This window comes from Hyperoodon ampullatus (assembly GCF_949752795.1).
Source record: "Hyperoodon ampullatus genome assembly, chromosome: 2".
Classification (NCBI taxonomy): Eukaryota; Metazoa; Chordata; class Mammalia; order Artiodactyla; family Ziphiidae; genus Hyperoodon; species Hyperoodon ampullatus.
This window is the reverse complement of record NC_136915.1, coordinates 99,036,485-99,056,495: the sequence shown is the minus strand read 5'-3', so window position 1 is coordinate 99,056,495 and position 20,011 is coordinate 99,036,485. Positions and strand designations below refer to the sequence as shown.

General features: G+C 36.0%; 1 protein-coding gene across 1 annotated transcript; it reads left to right on the top strand.

Moving 5' to 3' along the window:
• Window positions 1-115: 115 nt before the first annotated feature.
• DRAM2 (DNA damage regulated autophagy modulator 2) lies at window positions 116-14,855 on the top strand (the record flags this gene model as incomplete). Its single annotated transcript, XM_079697500.1, has 7 exons — window positions 116-246; window positions 3,702-3,769; window positions 5,607-5,746; window positions 12,397-12,574; window positions 13,087-13,169; window positions 14,147-14,239; window positions 14,748-14,855. 7 exons carry the CDS (start codon window positions 116-118, stop codon window positions 14,853-14,855), a joined length of 801 nt encoding a protein of 266 aa, XP_079553626.1.
• Window positions 14,856-20,011: the final 5,156 nt, after the last annotated feature.

Sequence of the window (20,011 nt, the reverse complement as noted above, 5' to 3'; positions counted from 1 at the left end):
GCTGAGGATGATAAGTACAAGGTTGTGGGATGGGATGGCTAAAGTAGAATAGATGAAATACTTGTGAATAATCTTTTCTAATTTGTTTTTCTCTGCTTCAGGAGACGTGTTTGAGATGTGGTGGTTTCAGCAAGGCCTCAGTTTCCTTCCTTCAGCCCTTGTAATTTGGACGGCTGCTGCTTTCATATTTTCATATATCACTGCTATAACACTTCACCATGTTGACCCTGTTTTGCCTTATATCAGGTCAGTGAAATGTATTCTTTTAATGGAGAATGGTATGTCTTATTCATATTTTAACATTGAACCCAACATTTAAATTTAACATTTTAAAATTCAACTTTTATGTTTGATATTACAACAGTGAAAGGAGCATAAAAAGGAAGTTGTATTTGGCTCTTTCTATGTGATAGAGAAATGTGGAGACAGGGGGCTAAGATTCATTTAGTGAATTGTGACACCTCAGTGCCTTGTCTTCCAAATAACTACTTGAGGTCTCAGAAGATAGAATTGGAATTATTCTCCCCTTACCATTAAAAAATGCTAGAGCAATGATAATAATATTAAAAAATAATGGTAATGACAAACATTAATTGATCCACTTAACTGTGTACAAGGTAATGTTCTAAGCATTCTTCAGGTCTTAAATAATTGAATCCTTACAGCCACCCTTTGAGGCAGGAACTATTACCCCCATTTGGTAGAGGAGGAAATAAGGTCCAGGGAGATTAAGTTGTTTGTCCAACGGCACATGACTCAGTAATTAATGGAACCAAGATTCAGTTTGACTGGGCCATTTGATTCTAGAGACTGTGCTCTTACTCTTTATGACATGTTGCCTAGATCTTTCTGACACATTAAGTATCTAAATTTATTGATAATAGTTTTGAAATTTCAAAACTACTCATGATGTAAGTATGGGTACTCAATTACATGTGCTATGTCCATAACCCTCTTTTTTTTCCCCCCAATTATAAAGGCAATATGTGCTTATTATAACAAATTTTAAACAGTACTAGAGTGATTATAAATAAAAAGTGAAAGACTCTTCCAGCCTCCCTCTAGTTCCTGCCCTTCCAGAGGTGATTAATGGTTTGGTTGATTTCCTTCCAGAGTTTGGTTTTTTTTGTTGCTTGTTGTAGTTATTTCATTTATTTATTTGTTTACTTTCTGAAAAATAACCTTTCCAACACAGAAAATAGTGAACTTTTAAAGGATGATAAACCAAAAGGCTAAATTTATCTTTTTTAAATGTCAAGAAGAGGTCAGGGCATTGCCATTACATTTGTTGTTACCACAATGGTATGGTGTAGCACAAAGGACACCGACAAATTGAGTCCACTTTAGGAAGATTTACAAAATCCAAAGATATTTTAGAATTTAAGTTTCCAGTTCTAGTAATAATTTTGATAAGTAGTCACCTCTGTTTACCACTCTGCTAGAGGGACATGCAGCTTAAGGAGCCAGTTCATTCTTTAGTAACTCCAGGAGAGCATAGATATTCCTGAGCGTCCTTCAGCATTTTTATTTCCCCTTAGAGAACTTGTCTGTTTGAGTTCTTTTTCACTTTCAGTTCTCTAATGGTACTGCATGTGATTCTCTGATAGCTATAACCCCAGGCACTTCCTTTTCTGTTTCTGTCCTTCTACCTTTTAAATTTTTTGCAAATGAACTTAGTATTGCTGCACGGGGAACTTTCTCCAACATTCTAATATATTTAAACTCAATGGTACTTATTTTTACTTCTCCTAGGCTCATTTTTTTCATCTGAAAAATGGTTGAGTTAGACTAGATACTCTGCAGAATTCCTTTCAGTTCATAGACCCTACCTAAGAGGCTTAATTATTAAAGTCCCCAAAGGACATAACCAAATATAAATTTCACTTCAAAGACAATTCACAATTCAAAGACAATTCCACTGCAAGTGTGCTTCAGGTGTTCTCTTAGTTCAAGTAGTGAATGCTCAAGTAGGGTGCATGAGACTAGTCACTGGGGTATAAGAAGAATTTTTTAGAACTTCTATGTATTTTTTATTTCAAAATATTTAAACTTATATTTGGGAATTCCCTGACAGTCTAGTGGTTAGGACTCCACACTCTCACTGCTGAGGCCCTGAGCTCAATCCCTGGTCAGGGAACTAAAATCCCACAAGCCACTCGGTGCGGCCAAAAAAAAAACCTATTTAAACTTATATTTAATATATGTATAATAATATGATAAATAACATATAATGATGATCAGACAATTTTTTTTTGACGGTGTGTGATCAAAATAGTTTGATGACTACTGGGTTGAAGTGCGATGCTAATGGGTGTTTTCACTTATAGGCCAGTTTGTCATTCCGATCCAGAGCGTACTTAGCCAGCCATCTTGGAAGTGCATGCTGTTATTTACTTGTGGGGTAATCCAAAACAGGAGCGTCATTTGGAATATGACTGTTAAAATTATGGATTTTTTTCTAATTATGAGAATAATACATATGCATTATTCTTGAAAACTTGAAAGGTAGAAGGAACAACAACAATGAAACATAATCCCCCACTCCCTGAAAATGATCAAAGAGTAACAAAATCTTTTGTGTCTGAAGAAACATTTTAGAGTGGGAAGGAGCAATCCTTAGAATTCATATTTGATGCTTTACTTTTCCTAAACCTAATCCAAATGTTCGCCAAATCTTATTGATTCCTTAGCGGATATGACTTCCCATTTCTTTTTTATTCCCATTACATTGTCTGAGTTGAGATCCTTCTTACCTCTTTCCTATAGTACTTCAATTTGAGGCTAAAGACTTTGTCTTTTTAATCTTTTCAGTAGTTTGAGAGAAGGGGAAGGAACTAACATTTACTGCGTGTCTCTTGTGTGTCTGCTGCTGTGCTAGACACTTCACATGCACGACCCCAGTTTTGTTTCCTCATGTTGATCTGATGAGGGAGGGAGTTGATAGCCCCATTTCGCAGATAGGGAACCATCTTAGGTATATAAAAGAATGTTCTCAAGGTTCCCCAGTTAGTAGTAAATGGTGGGCTATTAATCAAGATCTATGCATTTCACCCTGTGCTGAAAGACAGGCATGTAACAGACACATTGCAGCACAGTGTGATCTGTGATTTTAATAGAAGTCTGGACTGAAAGCTGTGTGAGTCAGCAAGGCTGTCTTGAATGGAATCTCTAGAAAGGTAAGGGCTTGGTCTCTTGTACTTACCACTGTGTTCCTTTCCCTAAAATGCTGTCTGACAATGCTGGTAGGTGCTTGATAAATATTTTTTTAAATTAATCAGGAAACGATTAGGTGTTAATTGAATTATAGGCAGAGAATAACAGACGCCAAAAGAATCATGAAAGGTCCTTTGGTGTTTAGGGAATATTCAAGTGAGACAGGTAAACACGCAGCCTGACTGATGTAAGTTAATAACGCAGCCTTAACATAATAAGGATAGCTTTTTTATCAATTCATAGTGATTTCTATTATGTGAAAAAGAAATAACCTTAAGTGATATAAGAAAAAAGTGAACGAGGCAAGTATTGCGAGCTCAAATTATCACGTTCTTATTATAAAATTATGTAAGCGTTGAGCTCATAGATTTATAAAAAGATAAAGGATTTGAAATAACCCCTTTTGTTTCTTATCCTTTAGAAGAAATACATGTGTATACTAAATCTAATATGAGAAATCCTCATACCTTTTTTTTTTTTTCTTTCAGTGACACTGGTACAGTAGCTCCAGAAAAATGCTTGTTTGGGGCAATGTTAAATATTGCCGCAGTTTTATGTAAGTAGTGAGAGTGGTTTTAACAATCAAAATTAATAGCTGAATTGCCCTTTTCTTCTTTCAACACTGTTGGGTTATTTATTTTACTTTCTAGTTACAATTGAAGGAATGTTATCACTAAATCATTGATCACAGGTATGTTTCTTTTAAAGTAAAAACAATTTCTAGAAATGCTAAATTATGGGAATAAGTCTTTTAAAAATACCTATAAGGCTATTTGACTACTATAGAAATAGAAGTTGTAAAGTATAACCAAATATACTTGCTTATAGAAGTTGTAAAGTATAACCAAATATTCCTTGAGGCCCTAAGTGGATTTCTTAAGCAACCAGTAAAGGACAAAGAGCTGTAAACACACTGACCACAGCTGACCCCAACAAAATTCCTTTAAGATAAACACTTCAGAAGTTTGAGAATAGCTGTGGAACCATGTTTTGATTTTCGAGTGATATTCTCATGCCAAAGAAATGGAGTTCTACTATGGTATTTTACATTCCTGTTCATTATTTTTTTGAAATTAATTAATTAATTTATTTTTGGCTGCGTTAGGTCTTCGTTGCTGCACGCGGGCTTTCTCTAGTTGCGGCTAGTGGGGGCTACTCTTTGTTGTGCGCGGGCTTCTCACTGCTGTGGCTTCTCTTGTTGCGGAGCCTGGGCTCGAGGCACATGGGCTTCAGTGGCTGTGGCACGCAGGCTCCATAGTTGTGGCGCACAGGCTTAGTTGCTCCACGGCATGTGAGATCTTCCCGGACCAGGGATCGAACCCGTGTCCCCTGCATTGGCAGGCGCATTCTTAACCACTGCGCCACCAGGGAAGTCCCTGAACCAATTTTTTTATTAATGGTTTACTAAAATAATACTTCTTCCATCAATGGTGATTGTTTTAAATATTTGCATTTTTCCATATGATGTTTATTATTTGGTCAGGTCAAACATTGAAGTTAAAAAAATGATTCTTAACCAATAAGGACAGTCAAGTGGGTTTTTTTTTTCGTAACTGACTGCTATATCTGATTGAGCCAAGTTGTAGTAATTTGAAATAAAATGAAATGAGAGAGAGGCAAATAATCCTTGGGTGTTTTTTGCCTATGTTCATTTTATACGTATTCTAGAACTAATTACTTTAGACATTAATGCTAATCATATAGAATATTTTGTGTTTTATGTAAAATTTATTACTAGAGATTTTCAGAAAACATCAAACTTATCTCTTAAATTTTTGCTTAATTTTTTAAAAATAAATTTATTTATTTGTTTGTTTTTGGCTGCGTTGGGTCTTCGTTGCTGCACGTGGGCTTTCTCTAGTTGCGGCGAGCGGAAGCTACTCTTCGTTGTGGTGCGCGGCTTCTTGCTGCGGAGCATGGGCTCTAGGTGCATGAGCTTCAGTAGTTGTGGCATGCGGGCTCAGTAGTTGTGGCTCGTGAGCTCTAGAGCACAGGCTTGGTAGTTGTGGCACACAGGCTTAGTTGCTCCGTGGCATGTGGGATCTTCCCGGACTAGGGCTCCAACCTGTGTCCTCTGCATTGGCAGGCAGATTCTTAACCACTGTGCCGCCAGGGAAGCCCTTTCCTAAATATTTTTAATATGAGGGCTACGGGAGGCAAACGATTTGCTCAGTCACACAGAGGTAGCAGTAGTTTCACAATGCAACCTTAAAAGTTCTTTAAAATCTACAGCCTTTTTTTGGTTTGTTTTTTATTGTTTTTTCTTCTATCAGATTAGCTTTAAAAGGAAACGCTATGTTCCTGGATAGCAGTGACCTTTGTGAGCTCTTTATTGGCAACTTTATTCCTTAGTTATTTATTACTTTGTTGTTTTTCCGATTATCTCTTCCCAGGCATTGCGACCATTTATGTTCGTTATAAGCAAGTTCATGCTCTGAATCCTGAAGAGAGTCGTATCATCAAATTAAACAAGGCTGGCCTTGTACTTGGATTACTGAGTTGTTTAGGACTTTCTATTGTGGCAAACTTCCAGGTTTGTGTTTTAGCTCAGCACAGGTATTTTCCTGAAGTACATAAAAATACATGCTAAGAAAGAAAACCTGAAAGATTCAGTTACATGTAGTTATTGTATTTTGCCTTAACAAAATGGAATCCACTGCCTTTAAATTAGTTGACCCTCTTAGAAATTAGAAAAATTCATTCTCAGTAATCTTCTGAACAAATACAAATTATTATAACTTTTTAAAGATCCTCGGGACTCTTTACTTACTAGATTCTTTATTACTACTTAGTTGGAGATTACTCCAAGACCAGAGAGAATTGACATAAATTATAAGTGATACAATTACAGACTTAAACTCTTTTTTTATTATGCCTAACAAGTTACACTCATTTACCTATTTTATATTCTTGTTTAGATGTTCCTCTTTATTGCCTGCATCCCTAAGTGCCCAGCCACTTATATGAGGAAGTTAAGGGAGGAGGTATAGCTTTTCCAGTTTTTTTCTCAGGGAATTCTTTATGTTAAGGTGGCAGTCAGCCTTCAGCAAATATTTGTAAAGTCTCCACGTTCCTTTCTGCTGACATTCTTTCAGAGGAGTCTTTGGTAATACCAGCTGCATCCTAAGCATATGGTGCTTTTTTTTATTAATCCCTGCAGTCTTTAGAGTTTCAATTTATACATTTGATAACCTGTTTAGATATCTAGTAACTATTTAGACATACAAACACACCCTCATCATACAAATACATGTATAAAGGCATATTCCATCTCTCTTTTTTATTCAAAGTTCTCCATTCCTATAATGCTTCTGATTGAACGCTCCTATTTTTCAGTTTTTTAGTAATGGTTAATACTAGTAAACTGTATAAGTATAATCAAAGTGGATATTAGGGTAATGCTTGCTGCTATAACAAAGTCCAAAATTTCAGTGTCTTAACACAGTTGAAGTTTGTTTAATTTTTATTGGAGTATGGTTGCTTTATAATGTTGTGTTAGCCGCCACCGCACAACAAAATGAATCAGCCATACACATACAGCACAGTTGAAGTTTATTTCTTACATACATACATCCAGGGCAGGTATTTTTGGTTGATAGATGGCCTTCCTCCCACAGTGATTTAAGGCCTAGACACTGTCCATCTTTGGGCCCTGCAATTCCCTAAGACTCTGTGGTCTTCTGCATCTAGCTGCCTGAAACAGTCAAAGAGAACATGCAAAATTCACTCCTACTTCTTAGAAACTTGGACCTGGCAGTGACTCGCATCATTCCACTGACATTCCTTTTTGCTAGATGTAAGAGGGGCTGGGAAATGTAATCTTGCTGGGCATCAGTTCCCAGGGCAACTCTATACTATGGAAGGGACACAAAAACTTTTGTGGACAACTAGCTAGCTGCCTACCACAAATAGGGTCCTGCCTTCCCTAATCAGTTTGTATAGCTCAGTGTTTAAAAAATGCATTTGGAGGTTTTTAGTATATGGATAGTGATTCTTTGCTCCAGTTATCCCTTGATCAGTTTAACAATATCTCTCATGACTGTATGGTAAAAATGGATTCCAAAGTGACCTCCACATATAACATACTCCTTCTGTTAGTAACTGATACTTTTTTACACAGCCCAGTAAATCCCAGTGGCAGTTCCTAATAGCACCCATGCAAACTGCCTTTCTCCCTTTAGATATTCAGCTACTAAAGCAGTTTATATTTATATACATTCTTTGTTTTGTTTTCAGCTTTCATTCTAATTCACATTCATCACAAGGGTCCCATTGACCTTGTAATTTTGAATCAAATTACTTTTTCCTCTTGAAAACATCTATTTTCATGCAGCTTCGGACCTGTTGAGTGAATATGCTCTACGTCTTTTACTGATGGATTCATTGCTGGACCCTATTTATAAGCAGACCCTGTAGCATTACCTACATATCAAACAGTTCTCCTTCCTTCCTTTCTAATGTAAACTTTCACTGCTTATTTAAAGTGGTGAGTGCATTGTCTCTTTCTCCTGTCCCCGCTTCCCTCTTGCAGAGACAAACTCTAGTTGATTCATATATAGAAAAATTGTACACAAACCAGGTCTATAAATGGTTTACAGTTAGAGAGCTTAACTTGGAAGAGAGGCAAGCACTTTGTTTTAAAGTAGGGACTTGTTGGTTTTATCTCTTAAATATTTCTTGAAAGCATCTGCTTCTCTCCATTTTCATTTCTATTGTCTCTACCATCTCCTTCTCAACCAGTTTAGATTTCATCACCTCTCCTCTGGATTACTGCTCTAGCCTCCCTAATAGTTCCTCTGCATTCACTGTTACATCCCTTTAATTTGATGCCTCAGCCAAAGTAATCTTTTGGAAATATATGTACACCTCATTCTGTTTCCTTGTACCGCTGCTTAAAGCTCACAGGTTCAAGGTCACATGAAAAGAGAGAGCATCAAGAGAGCAAAAAATAATTTGTTAAAGTGCCAAACTGCTTAATTAACTCAAAGGTCTTTTGTGATCTGGCTACTATCTACCTGTCTGGCCTCATTCTACATCATTCCCCCTCCTAATATTGTACATAACACAGGTCTTTCTGTGTTCCTTAAGTAAGACCGGTTTACTCTGTTTCATACATTGTTTCTTCTGTTGCACATTCCACAGCCCCAAGCCTAAATAGATGTAGGCAGACTATATTTCCTCAGGGAAGTTTTTTTTTTGTCAATAGATTTCCTCCTGTATATTTCAGGTTTTCTTTCTTTGTGTTCTCTAAGCCTCTGGAAACTAATTCTGTGCAGCACTTCTTATAGTCTAATTTTTTTTTTTTTTTTTTTTTTTTTGCGGTATGCGGGCCTCTCACTGTTGTGGTCTCTCCCATCGCGGAGCACAGGCTCCGGACGCGCAGGCTCAGCGGCCATGGCTCACGGGCCCAGCCGCTCCACGGCATGTGGGATCTTCCCGGACCGGGGCACGAACCCGTGTCTCCTGCATCAGCAGGCGGACTCTCAACCACTGCGCCACCAGGGAAGCCCTATAGTCTAATTTTTTATCTATGTTTTTTAGATTTATTTAAAAAATTTTTAGTTGATATATTTCCATTAATTATAGCTCAGTGGTTTTGTTTACCATTGTATATCCAGCACCTAACATAGTACTTAGCACAAAAACTCTGACTTAAAAAAATACATATTTAATTTCTTTGAAAACAAGTGTGTATAAAAACACGCAGCAGGGAACTTCCCTGGTGATCCTGTGGTTAGGAGTCCACACTTTCTCTGCTGAGGACCCGGGTTCGATCCCTGTTTGGGGAACTAAGATCCCGCAAGCCGCACAGCCAAAAGAAAAAAAAAAAACATGCAGCAAAACAAATATGTGTCCTCAGTGCCTAGGAATATTTCCCTTCCTAATGTCTACTGAAATAAAAACGTACAACGTGAGGGATGTGAGTTGCAGTTTTATCTGGGGACTTACTGAGGACGATAGCCCGGAGGCAGCCTCTGAGATATAGCTCTGAGAGACTGCTCCAAAGAGGTTAAGGGGGGAGGTCAGCATATATGTGTTATTGGAGAAAGGGTACGTGCTGTCAAACACACATCTCAGTAGAAGGTCGCTGCTAGTCACAAGGCACAGATATCTTAGTTAATGATTTTAGTGCTTTTCTAAGTATGGGAAGATGCAAGAAATTGGGTTCATAAAATTGTCTCCTGAAAACATCTAACTGTCTGAAGGCCTGTTCTGCCAGTTTCCACAGAGCAGAGTGCCTCATTCCTGATCTCTGCCCTGAACTCCTTTCGGAGTATGTTGAAGGTCAATGACTACAGTGGCTAATGACTCAATCCTTGTAGGGCCAGATGGCGAGTGACATTCTTTAGTTGGCACTAGGATATTTATCCTCAAGGAAACTTGAAAGGGATAACTAGGTAGAAATCTATGTTAATTTTCTAGAGCTGTCATAACAAAATACTACAATTTGGGTGGCTTAAAAATAACAGAAATCTATTCTCTCAGAGTTCAGGAGGCCAGAAATCTGATATCAAGGTGTTGGTAGGGTTGGTTCCCTTTTGGGGGCTCAGAGGGAGAATCTATTCCATGTCTTTCTCCCAGCTTCTAGTAATTCTTGGCATTTCTTGGCTTGTGGCAGCATAACTCTATAATTTATGCCTCTGTTGTCACATGGCATTCTCCCTTCCTAGAAAATTTATCCTCATGGAGACTTTGGAAGGAATAAAGATTAGTTCTTAAATTTCGTTAACTGCTTTTAGGTGAAGATTACAGACCACTCAATACATAGTTTTTAAGTTCTATAGCAAACATTTGCCCCTGACCACACATATCTCTGTAATTTCTCTTGTCTTTGTCAAAGAATACATTTTTGTCTTTGTTAAATGATATATTTTTAAAGAAGATAAAATTGTGACTTTTGTACATGTCAAAGATTGTATTTAATTTATTAATGAGAGGAATAGTGGGTAATACAAACCAGTTCAAAAGAGAAATCAAAGTACCACACATTTATAGTCAGATAAGGAATGCTCAAATGAATTTACAGATAGATGCAAAGCTAGCAAAACTGGTCATTATTCACAGAGTGATAGTCAATTGCATTCAATAGGACACAATGTGCATTTCTCTTTATATGGATTATTTGTGTTATTATGCATTTTCAATAAGTTAACTTTTGTCTATACACATAATGTCCATCATTGCACAAGTTCTCTCTGCAAAATAGCCTAGTCAAAGACAAGTAAAATTCACATTTCTGTAGAACCATTCCCAGAGGCTCTAGTATTCCATTGAAAGGATAATCTCTTGCCCGTTTCAAGATCTTTTGCTGTTTTCCTAGTCTCTAAAATGACAAAATTGAGTGAATTAAGCAGAAGTGCTGGCCAGTTAAAACCAGTTTTATATACCTCTCTTGATTATAAAAATACAATAGTAAATGCTCTCCATTCTTTATTTTTCTTTTTAACTACAGGATTTTGTTGATGGAACTGTGTACTGATCACATGTGGGCATTGGTCAGGCTATATCTGTATTTAGCTTCATCAATATGTGAATGAAAAACGTTGCCTGCCATTTCAGTAAACAAAGGGTATTGCAGCCATCAAGCCACTACAGCCACCTGGGCAGTGAGCCCTGAGGAAACTCAGGATGGAGACAGATGGGCGGCCTGCAGCCACCCACCAACGGTGCACCCTGAGGGGACTCAGGATGGGGCTGGATACTGGCCCTAGACAGCTAAGGTGCTTATCAATGGAATGATTTCAGTGAGCGCCGACTCTTGCATCTTCCCAAACAGAAAAGGACAAAATTAATTTGAGATACCTGGTTTTCTTTAATTAACAGTAATCTTTGTTGCAAAAATCCTATATGTCCTGGCTCCTCCCTTTTGTCTTGAAACCGTCCCTTAGAACCATCTGAGGCTGCCTCTTGGGCTTGAAGTCTTCAGAAAGTCTGCCAAATAAAATATAATTCTCAACTTTTAGGTTGTGTTTTTTTTTCTCTTCAGTCGACAAATATATGCGAGAATATTTTTAAGGAGAAAAATTCACCCATATTCTTGCTCTTAGCCCTAAAATAGTTTCATTTTTGCAGCCTTTATCCATATATCTATATATATATAGGTAAATTCACATGAAGCAAGAAGATATTACCATTTTGTATTATGTTTTATGGGTGCTGAATGTTTTTTTTTCTTTGTTACCCAGCGTGGTGGTAACAGTTACTTTTTTTCCCTTCCCAATGTTCAAACTTACTGCCAGTTAAAACACCCCAAACCTTATCGAAGTAGCACTTTCTCTCCAAAAGGAAACCAATGCCATTGGCAAATAAATTGTTACCTTTTATTTCTTTATACTAGAAACTTCTTACATCTTCAACTAAAAAAATGGACTCTACGTGAATTAGCACAATTGATTGTAGAAGGAGGGAACCAACCCCTAACCTAACCTCTCTTCTCCTGTTACCTTTGTCATATCCTCTTTACCAAGTGCTGCATAGTACCTTCTCAAGCAAATGACATACAGACAGCATCAGTTTAGAAAAATACAGTTCAACCAAAGACCTTTGATAGTAGAATTTTTGGAGAAATACTGTCATCACTTTTAAACAGGGACATATAGAGTAAAATGTAAACGGATACTGGTAAGAGTAAGGCAAAGGAAAAAAAATTAATTAAAAAGTAAAAACAGTAAGGTAAAGGAGAAGATAACTACAATTTATGGTAATCCCTCATTGTATAATTTATCAAAACCAATCAAACTAGAGACAAGGGGGGATGTTTTAATTTCTTGAGCCTTTATATTGCATTTGGATTTTAATTAGGTTTAAGTTGAGACTCCCTACCCCCTGCATTCCCAAGCATCCTAGTCCTCTTTAACTTGTTCTACTCTTTCTGTAACCCATATCACCATTTACTATACTATGGAATTTACTTATTTCTAAAGTTTATTATTTAATGTGTAAATGAATAATTACTATCATGTTTTCAGTAGTAGCATATGAAGTAATTTGGATTACTGTAATTCTCAGGTTTATGCTGAGTACAGAGGAAAAATTACGTCAGGAAATAATTTGTAGAATCTGCAGAGTTTTTCCACTCAGTGAATGTCCTATTGAAATCGCTGGGCTTGTGCTTTTAAATATTGTGTTGTTGATGCGTTTGGGGTTTCTTTTATTTACTTATTTCTTCCTTTTACTTCTCAGAAAACCACCTTTTTTGCTGTACATGTATGTGGAGCTGTGCTCACCTTTGGCATCGGCTCATTATACATGTTTGTTCAGACTATCCTTTCCTACCAAATGCAGCCCAAAATTCACGGCAAACAAGTCTTCTGGATCAGACTACTGTTGGTTATCTGGTGTGGAGTAAGTGCATTTAGCAGTATCCTTTGCTGTAAAATGTGACTACACTTGGAATTGAATAACAAAACTTAAGTGAACATTGTTGGCATATCGTAAGTAGGCCTTTTGTGGGTGATGCTCTTGCGTTTAGTAAACCCTAAATTAGAGAATTTGAAACATGAAATTCAAATTTTTACATGGGACCTAGTGGGTGAGCTAGAAACAAAGATAATGTCTAGCCTAATCATACTTACTTCAGAGATAGGAAGGATTAGTTAGTGCCCTCCTTGAGAACAATTATGTAGCAAAAGCTTATGATAGAACTAATGAATTATTGAGCAAAGAGGGATTGACTATGCATCATAGTAATCTTCTGGGCACATTCTAAATTTTCCTACTGCCATGTAACATGAAGTCTTCAAGAAAATGGGTTTGGACCTTGGAAACAAATGTATGTGTAATCCTTTTAGATCTTTAAAGAGATTTTGTTTTGTTTTAAATTAAACTTACAGGTCTTCCCTGAGATTCTTCCTTGACTTACTTTTTTTACAGTGCTGACTTGTTCATCACTTTTGTACAGTGGCAGTTTTGGCGCTGATATAGTACAGAAACTCCATTGGAATCCTGAGGACAAAGTAAGAACTGAGAGTCTATAAAACTTAGTTTTATAGTAAAGATGACTGTTTTGGTTGATTTTGATGTATTTTTCATTTCACTACTAACAATTTAAGTTTTTCAGTAGAAAAATCAGTGATGTATTAGGATTATTTTCTATAAATGATAGAGTTTATGTAGAACCATCCACATTCTCCTGTCACTTTGTGGTCTGTGAACATTTTCAAGATCTGAAGAGAATTGTGATGGCAGAGAGTTTTCTCAGAAATTGACTCCTCTAAAGGTGGATATAGTATGCAATATACCTGACTGAAATCTTTTATTAGTAGAATACTTGTTTTCTGAATTGAAAAAAATTTCTTTTCCTACTTTTTGTTATCTGGAAGTTCATTATTATGGACTCTGCATTTGGGTTCCAATATAGTGGATATCTGAATGGACATAGCATCTCTGATACTGAGAAAAAGCGAGGTGGGACATATACTTGAGTAGGTAATAAAATGAGTTCATCTGTTTTCACAAACCACTCAGGTGGCATTTTATTTTAAATTATTTTTAAAGAATCAGGCCTAGATAGGACATGTTTGTGAGAATGACTAAATGAAATAATTTACTAGGTTCTCCTAATTAGAATCCATATATTATTTAACGCTCAAAAAATAGCAGTAAGTTTATCATGAGTATCTTTTACTTAAACTTTTTTTAGTGGCATTTAATGACTCGTGGCTTTGGGAAAGGTAGTAACTTCTTGGTTGTAGAGTAAAGTTCTCCTGTCTTAGTTACTCAAATGAAAATTTTATTTGCTGTGGATGAAACTATGATAGATCATTTAGGACTTTTTCTAATGTCTGCCTTAATTCTAGAGATATGTTAAATAAACCAGGGGTTGATATTCAGAACACAGATTGGTTTATAAATATTACAGGTTTTTTGAGAAAAATTATAGGTCATTTGAATGAAATTTCATAGAATTATTCTTTTTTTGTTGTCACTTCAGGGTTATGTGCTTCACATGATCACTACTGCAGCAGAATGGTCTATGTCACTTTCCTTCTTCGGTTTTTTCCTGACTTATATTCGTGATTTTCAGGTAAGAAAATGTAGAATTAGATTTATGCAGTCAAACCTCCTTCAGGTGGAATAAGAAAGCTTTCTATAGCAACTCTTGCCTTTTCGAAAATTAACTTCTTAAGCAGTGATGCTGGAAGAGGAACTTCTCAGGTGAATTGTTTCTGTGTTTCGAGAAATAGTGTTTTCTTAGCAAGGTCCAGTCTTGGAAATAGGGTTGTAAAACAACTGAATTTGAAGAAATTCAGAGAACTTTTATCAACTCTGCCTACATTTACATAGGCCATCCTCAACATTTAGTTTTACCAATTCCTCATAGAAACCGAAGAACACCAAGGAACTTCTGAGGAAAGAAGCTTATTTTTCGCAATTCTGTTGGAACTACAGCAGTACAACAGCTGTCTCTCTCTTGTTACTCATTAGAATTGATTTACATTCCTAATCCCAAAAGATATTCCTCAGAAAATATTGAACATGTGATCTGTCTTTAAGGAGCAAACTTCTGTATGTAATGTTCTTTTCTGTTCCAGAAAATTTCTTTACGGGTAGAAGCCACTTTACACGGATTAACCCTCTATGACACTGCTCCTTGCCCTATTAACAATGAACGAACACGGCTACTTTCCAGAGATGTATGATGAAAGGACAAAATATACCTATGGTGATTATGATTCTCAGGGATTGGGGAAATATTCATGAAAGTTACTTATTCTGCTCTGAAATTTTCAACCAGTTAATCAAGGCTGACAGTGATATCAAAGAATCCTGATAATCAAGAGACATGAATTAAGCCATTTGATGTTGTTTTAAAGGATATCTTCAAGAGGACCATGAAAAAACATTTATGCATATACTTTTTTATCCCAGAAAATGTAACCAAAGGACTACAAAATTGTAGATTTTTTTCTACTTTTTTAAGAGAAACAACCAGAAGTGCACCAAGCAGTCTGCAAAATCCAGCTTTTCACATTTTTAAAAACATTACAAACCATGTTTTGTTTGGAGCACTTATGTGAGATGTGTTTCAGGACCCCAAATAATCAGCAATGCTCAACAGCTCCTTTAAAATTGGGTTTTGAAGTAATAGTTTTACCATATTAATACATTTCCTATAGTCTTTATAAAATTTATTTCCTCTGGAATCCAACTTTAAAGGGAAGCAGACCCAAATTCATGTGAGCACTTTTATTGCTTAAGCTTTGCACAAGAGATTCTGTAGATATTGATTTGATTCCTGCCACAAGGCCAGATAGTATGCTAACTGGTCTATACACATGCTTGTGATAGTTTCATGAAGCTTAGTCTCTGATAGGAAATTTTAATTATTAATGAATGAGAAAAGTAGCTATAGGTCAATTTACTCCAGTTGTGTTTTGCATAAGACAATGGTTAGTGTTCCTACACAAGTCTGAGAAGTTTGTAAATAACAGTAAGTATAATTAAAATAAAAGTCACCTCAAACTGCACTCAAGAGTGTCTGAAGATTTTCATTTATAGCAAATTATAATTACTTGAAAAAGTAGCCTTGAACAGGCAAATGGTGAGCCTTTTTTAATGGGATGTGATCTTTGTATTATACAACCCAAATTCTAAAGGACAATATCGGCAATCCAGAAAAACTAGGTACAGAATAATTGTGATACATGCATCTACCAAAATAATTTTCTTTCTCTCTGGTCATGCAAGTGATTGGATAGCTTCTACTTGGATCCCTATCTGTGCAGATGGAGAATGGTTTACAGATCCCAGATAAAATTCAAAAGAAGAAAGTGCTCATCTGGAAGGTGCCCAGTGACAAACTGGTTTGCAAAAGAATCTCTGATGAAGATTAACAAGGTTTATCTTTTTAGAAGAATTGGGTCCATAGCCAGAGTAAAAGATGGTGAGAAAAAGTTTAAAGTGTAAGAGGGAGCAATTTAAGGAAAAATGGTTATATGGTGGAAATGTAGATCTCAATTATGAAAAGGTTGCTAGTTATAGGACTCTAAATAATATTTCTGAAGACTTCTAGACTCAGAGAAAATGGAATAAAATACTGTTTAGCTATATCAAGCAACAGTGAACATGGGAGACATTTCAATAAACATTGATTGAAATCTGGCATCACTAGAAAAAAAATTGTCAATACAAACCATAAAACATTTTTATCATGCCTCTGAAAATCATGGTGCAACCACATCTGGGAAACAGCATCTAGTCCTGATTGCTTTCCCTCAAGGAAATGTAATTCCAAGTTGTGAAGGACCATGGTATGGTAAGAGGGAAATTGATATAATCAAAGTTTATAAGATTATAAATTATGTGTGGGGGAGATGGCACAGGGAAGCACATGAACTTGTACATCCATACTAGAATATTAGAGGTATACTAACAACATTAAATTATTTTAAAACAAAAAATATTACTTGGATAGTATTTTAGTTCCATTATTTAACTTTTATCTTTAGAAATAACGTGGCCTGAAAATATGAATACGTTCAAAAAGGGATTATAAATAAAGAGATTTTTGAATGTGCCTTCATCCCTCATCTTAAGGCTGAATTAGTGGAAGACAACCATATCCTACCTCAAAATATGCCCTGCCAACACTGTCAGATATAGTAGCTTGGATGAACGGTTAAGGTAGTTCAATCAATTTTGTTTTGAATGTTTGGCTTTAAGAGTAGGAGGTTTTAAGCTGACAAAATTAGCAGATATTTCCTATGTCCTTGGAGACACAGCAAGACTACATTTCCCTTTTAATTAAGTATAGGCATGTGACCAAATTTTAGCCAGTGAAATGTAAATGAAATGGATGTGTTTGCTATTTTCGTTTTAAGATTTTGAAAAACAGGAATGCTCTTTCCCAGTTTTTTCTCTTTACACCATTTGTATATTGATGACAAGATTTTTAGGAGATGGCAAAATCACACGTAGGAGCTTGAACTAGTCCACTTTTTTTTTTTTTTTTTTTTTTTTTGGCGGTACGCGGGCCTCTCACTGTTGTGGCCTCTCCTGTTGCAGAGCACAGGCTCTGGACGTGCAGGCTCAGCGGCCACGGCTCACGGGCCTAGCCGCTCCGCGGCATGTGGGATCTTCCTGGACCAGGGCACGAACCCGTTTCCCCTGCATCGGCAGGCGGACTCTGAACCACTACGCCACCAGGGAAGCCCGATCTAGTCCACTTTTAATCAGATTTTAGAATATCAAACTAAAGATCTAACATAATTTAAGAACTCTGTTTTTATTTATCCTGATTCCTAAGATTATATTGTATATTTCTAGAATAGTGTCATATTGTAAATGTGCAATGGATTTATGAATGAGAAAGACAACTTTTCTTGTCTTTTGTGCAGTGTTCTTGTACAGATTCACTGTGAAATGAAGTTGAGTAAATGTTGGATTACTGTCCTTAATCTTGTCTTTTTTCAACCAGCCAGAGTGCCGGTTTTAGAAACAGCATACTCATTTATTAAGAAGACAAGAATGTAGAATAGACCTAAAACAAAGGAAAACTCTTTCTGAGGCATTATGGGTCTTAACAACGTAAACAGTTGTATCCTCCAAAAGCCGTAGTAATCTGAAATAGAGTTCACCTACTCAGAAGGCCTGATCGGAGTATAAAGAGAATGCCTCAGAAATTCTAATACATTCAGTTGGAATGTAGTGCAGAGGGAAATTCCTCATGTTTGGATAGCTGGCAGCTCAACTGAAAAGCACAAAGGTTCCAGTAGAATCTCACCAATGACCAGATTCCAATCCCTGCTGAAAGGAAATCCTGTTCACTTCAAATGTTTGAAGCAAATAATAAAGTGAATCAAACTAGAACAACAGTAAAGCTCATCTCCACCTCAACTGCAAATCGTATTAACTCAGCCTCCCATTCTATAAACCTGACAAAAAAACAGGCATGACCCTTTTGAGAGGCAACTATTATTTTTATACCTACTGTTCTTTTATAGAAAATATGCAGCATACAGTAAGAAATAAAGACATGCAAAGGAGCAGAAAAATTTGATCCAGACAGGGAATAGTCAATAGAAGCAAACTCAGAGATTGCCCAGGTGTTGCAGTTATCAGAGGTAAATAACTATGATAAAAATGATGAAGGAGCTAATAAAAAGAGTGGAAAACATGCATGAAAAGAAGGAGAATTTCAGCAGACATGTAGATTTTGAAAAACAAAAAAGAAAATTCTAGAATTGAATATAATATGACTACGCAGAGGAAAGGATTGATAAACTTGAAGACGGCAATTGCAAATATAAAAACTGGAAATCAGAAAAAATGAAAATAAAAAGAATTGACTATCTGAGTTTTGAAGACAAAATTAAACGGTCTTAATCTTATAATTGTGTTTCAGAAGAAGAGGATAGAATGGTATTGAAGAAATGTTTGAAAGATATTGACTGAGATCTTGTGCAGAATTGATGGAAATTAACAGAAAATCAACAAAATCAAAAGTGAGATGTTGGAAATTATAAAATTGATAAACACCTAGCAAGACTAATACATTGTGTTGAATAGTATTCCCCCAAAAGTCATGCCCATCCAGAAATTCAGAATGGGACCTTATTTGGAAATAGGACATTTGCAGATGTAATTAGTTGTGATGAGATCATACTAGATTAGAATGAGCCCCTAAATCCAATGATTTGTGTTTTATAAGAAGGCTGCATAGAAACAAAGAAACAGAAAAGAAGGCCAAATGAAGACAGAGGCAGAGATTAGAGTTATGCAGCCTCAAACCAAAGAATGCCGAAGATTGCCAATAACCAGAAACTAGGAAGAGGCAAGGAAGGATCCTTCTCTACAGCCTCTAGAGGGAGCCTTGATTTTGGATTTCTATCCTCCAGAAATGTGAGAGAATAAATTTCTTTTGTTTCAAGCCACCCTCTTTATGGTGACTTGTCATGACATCCTAGGAGGCTTTAAAAAAAATAAAAATAGAGAAAACACATGACTAATATTGGGAATGAGAAGGACATCACTACATAGCCTATTGACATTAAAGATAGGAAGAGCATGTTATGGACAAGTTTATGCCAATAAATTCAACAACTTATGAAATGGACAAAAGCCTCTTGAACCGTAACTTGTCAAAAGTGATGCAAGTAGAAAAAAAAAATCTAAAAAAAGCTCCATATTTATTAAAATTTTGAATTTATAATTACATATCTTTCCCCAAAGAAACTCCAGGCCTTGATTATTTCACTGTTGAATTCTGTCAAATATTTAAGTTAAAAATAATATTAAGTTCACAAATTCTTTCAAGAAATAGAGAGTTTTTAAACTTGTTTTATGAAGCCAGCATAACCCTGGTAAAAAAACTTGACAAATATGAGAAAAGAAAAACATTAATATCTCTCATGAATATAGATGTTAAGAATACTTAATGAAATAGAACTTAGCAATGAAAAAAAAGATAGCATGACTAAGTGGGGTTTATTCCAGCAATATAATTTGCCACATTAACATAAAAGAAAAACAGACACAAAAAATTGACAAAATTGACCATTCTTATTAGAAATTTCTAGCAAACTAGACATAGAATTCCACCACTTGATAAAGTACATCTATGAAAATCTAACAGCTAATAACATAATTAATGGTTCAATATTAAATCCTTTTCACGTAGGATTGGAAAGAAGGCAATCTTTTATTTGACATTGCAATAGAAGCCCTAGTTAATACAAAAGGCAAGAAAATGATTAAGAGACAAGGAAAAATGGTTGTATATTTACAGAATCCTGTGTAATTTTCAAAACTAATTTTGGACTAATAGGTGAATTTAGAAAGGTCACAGGTTAGAAGT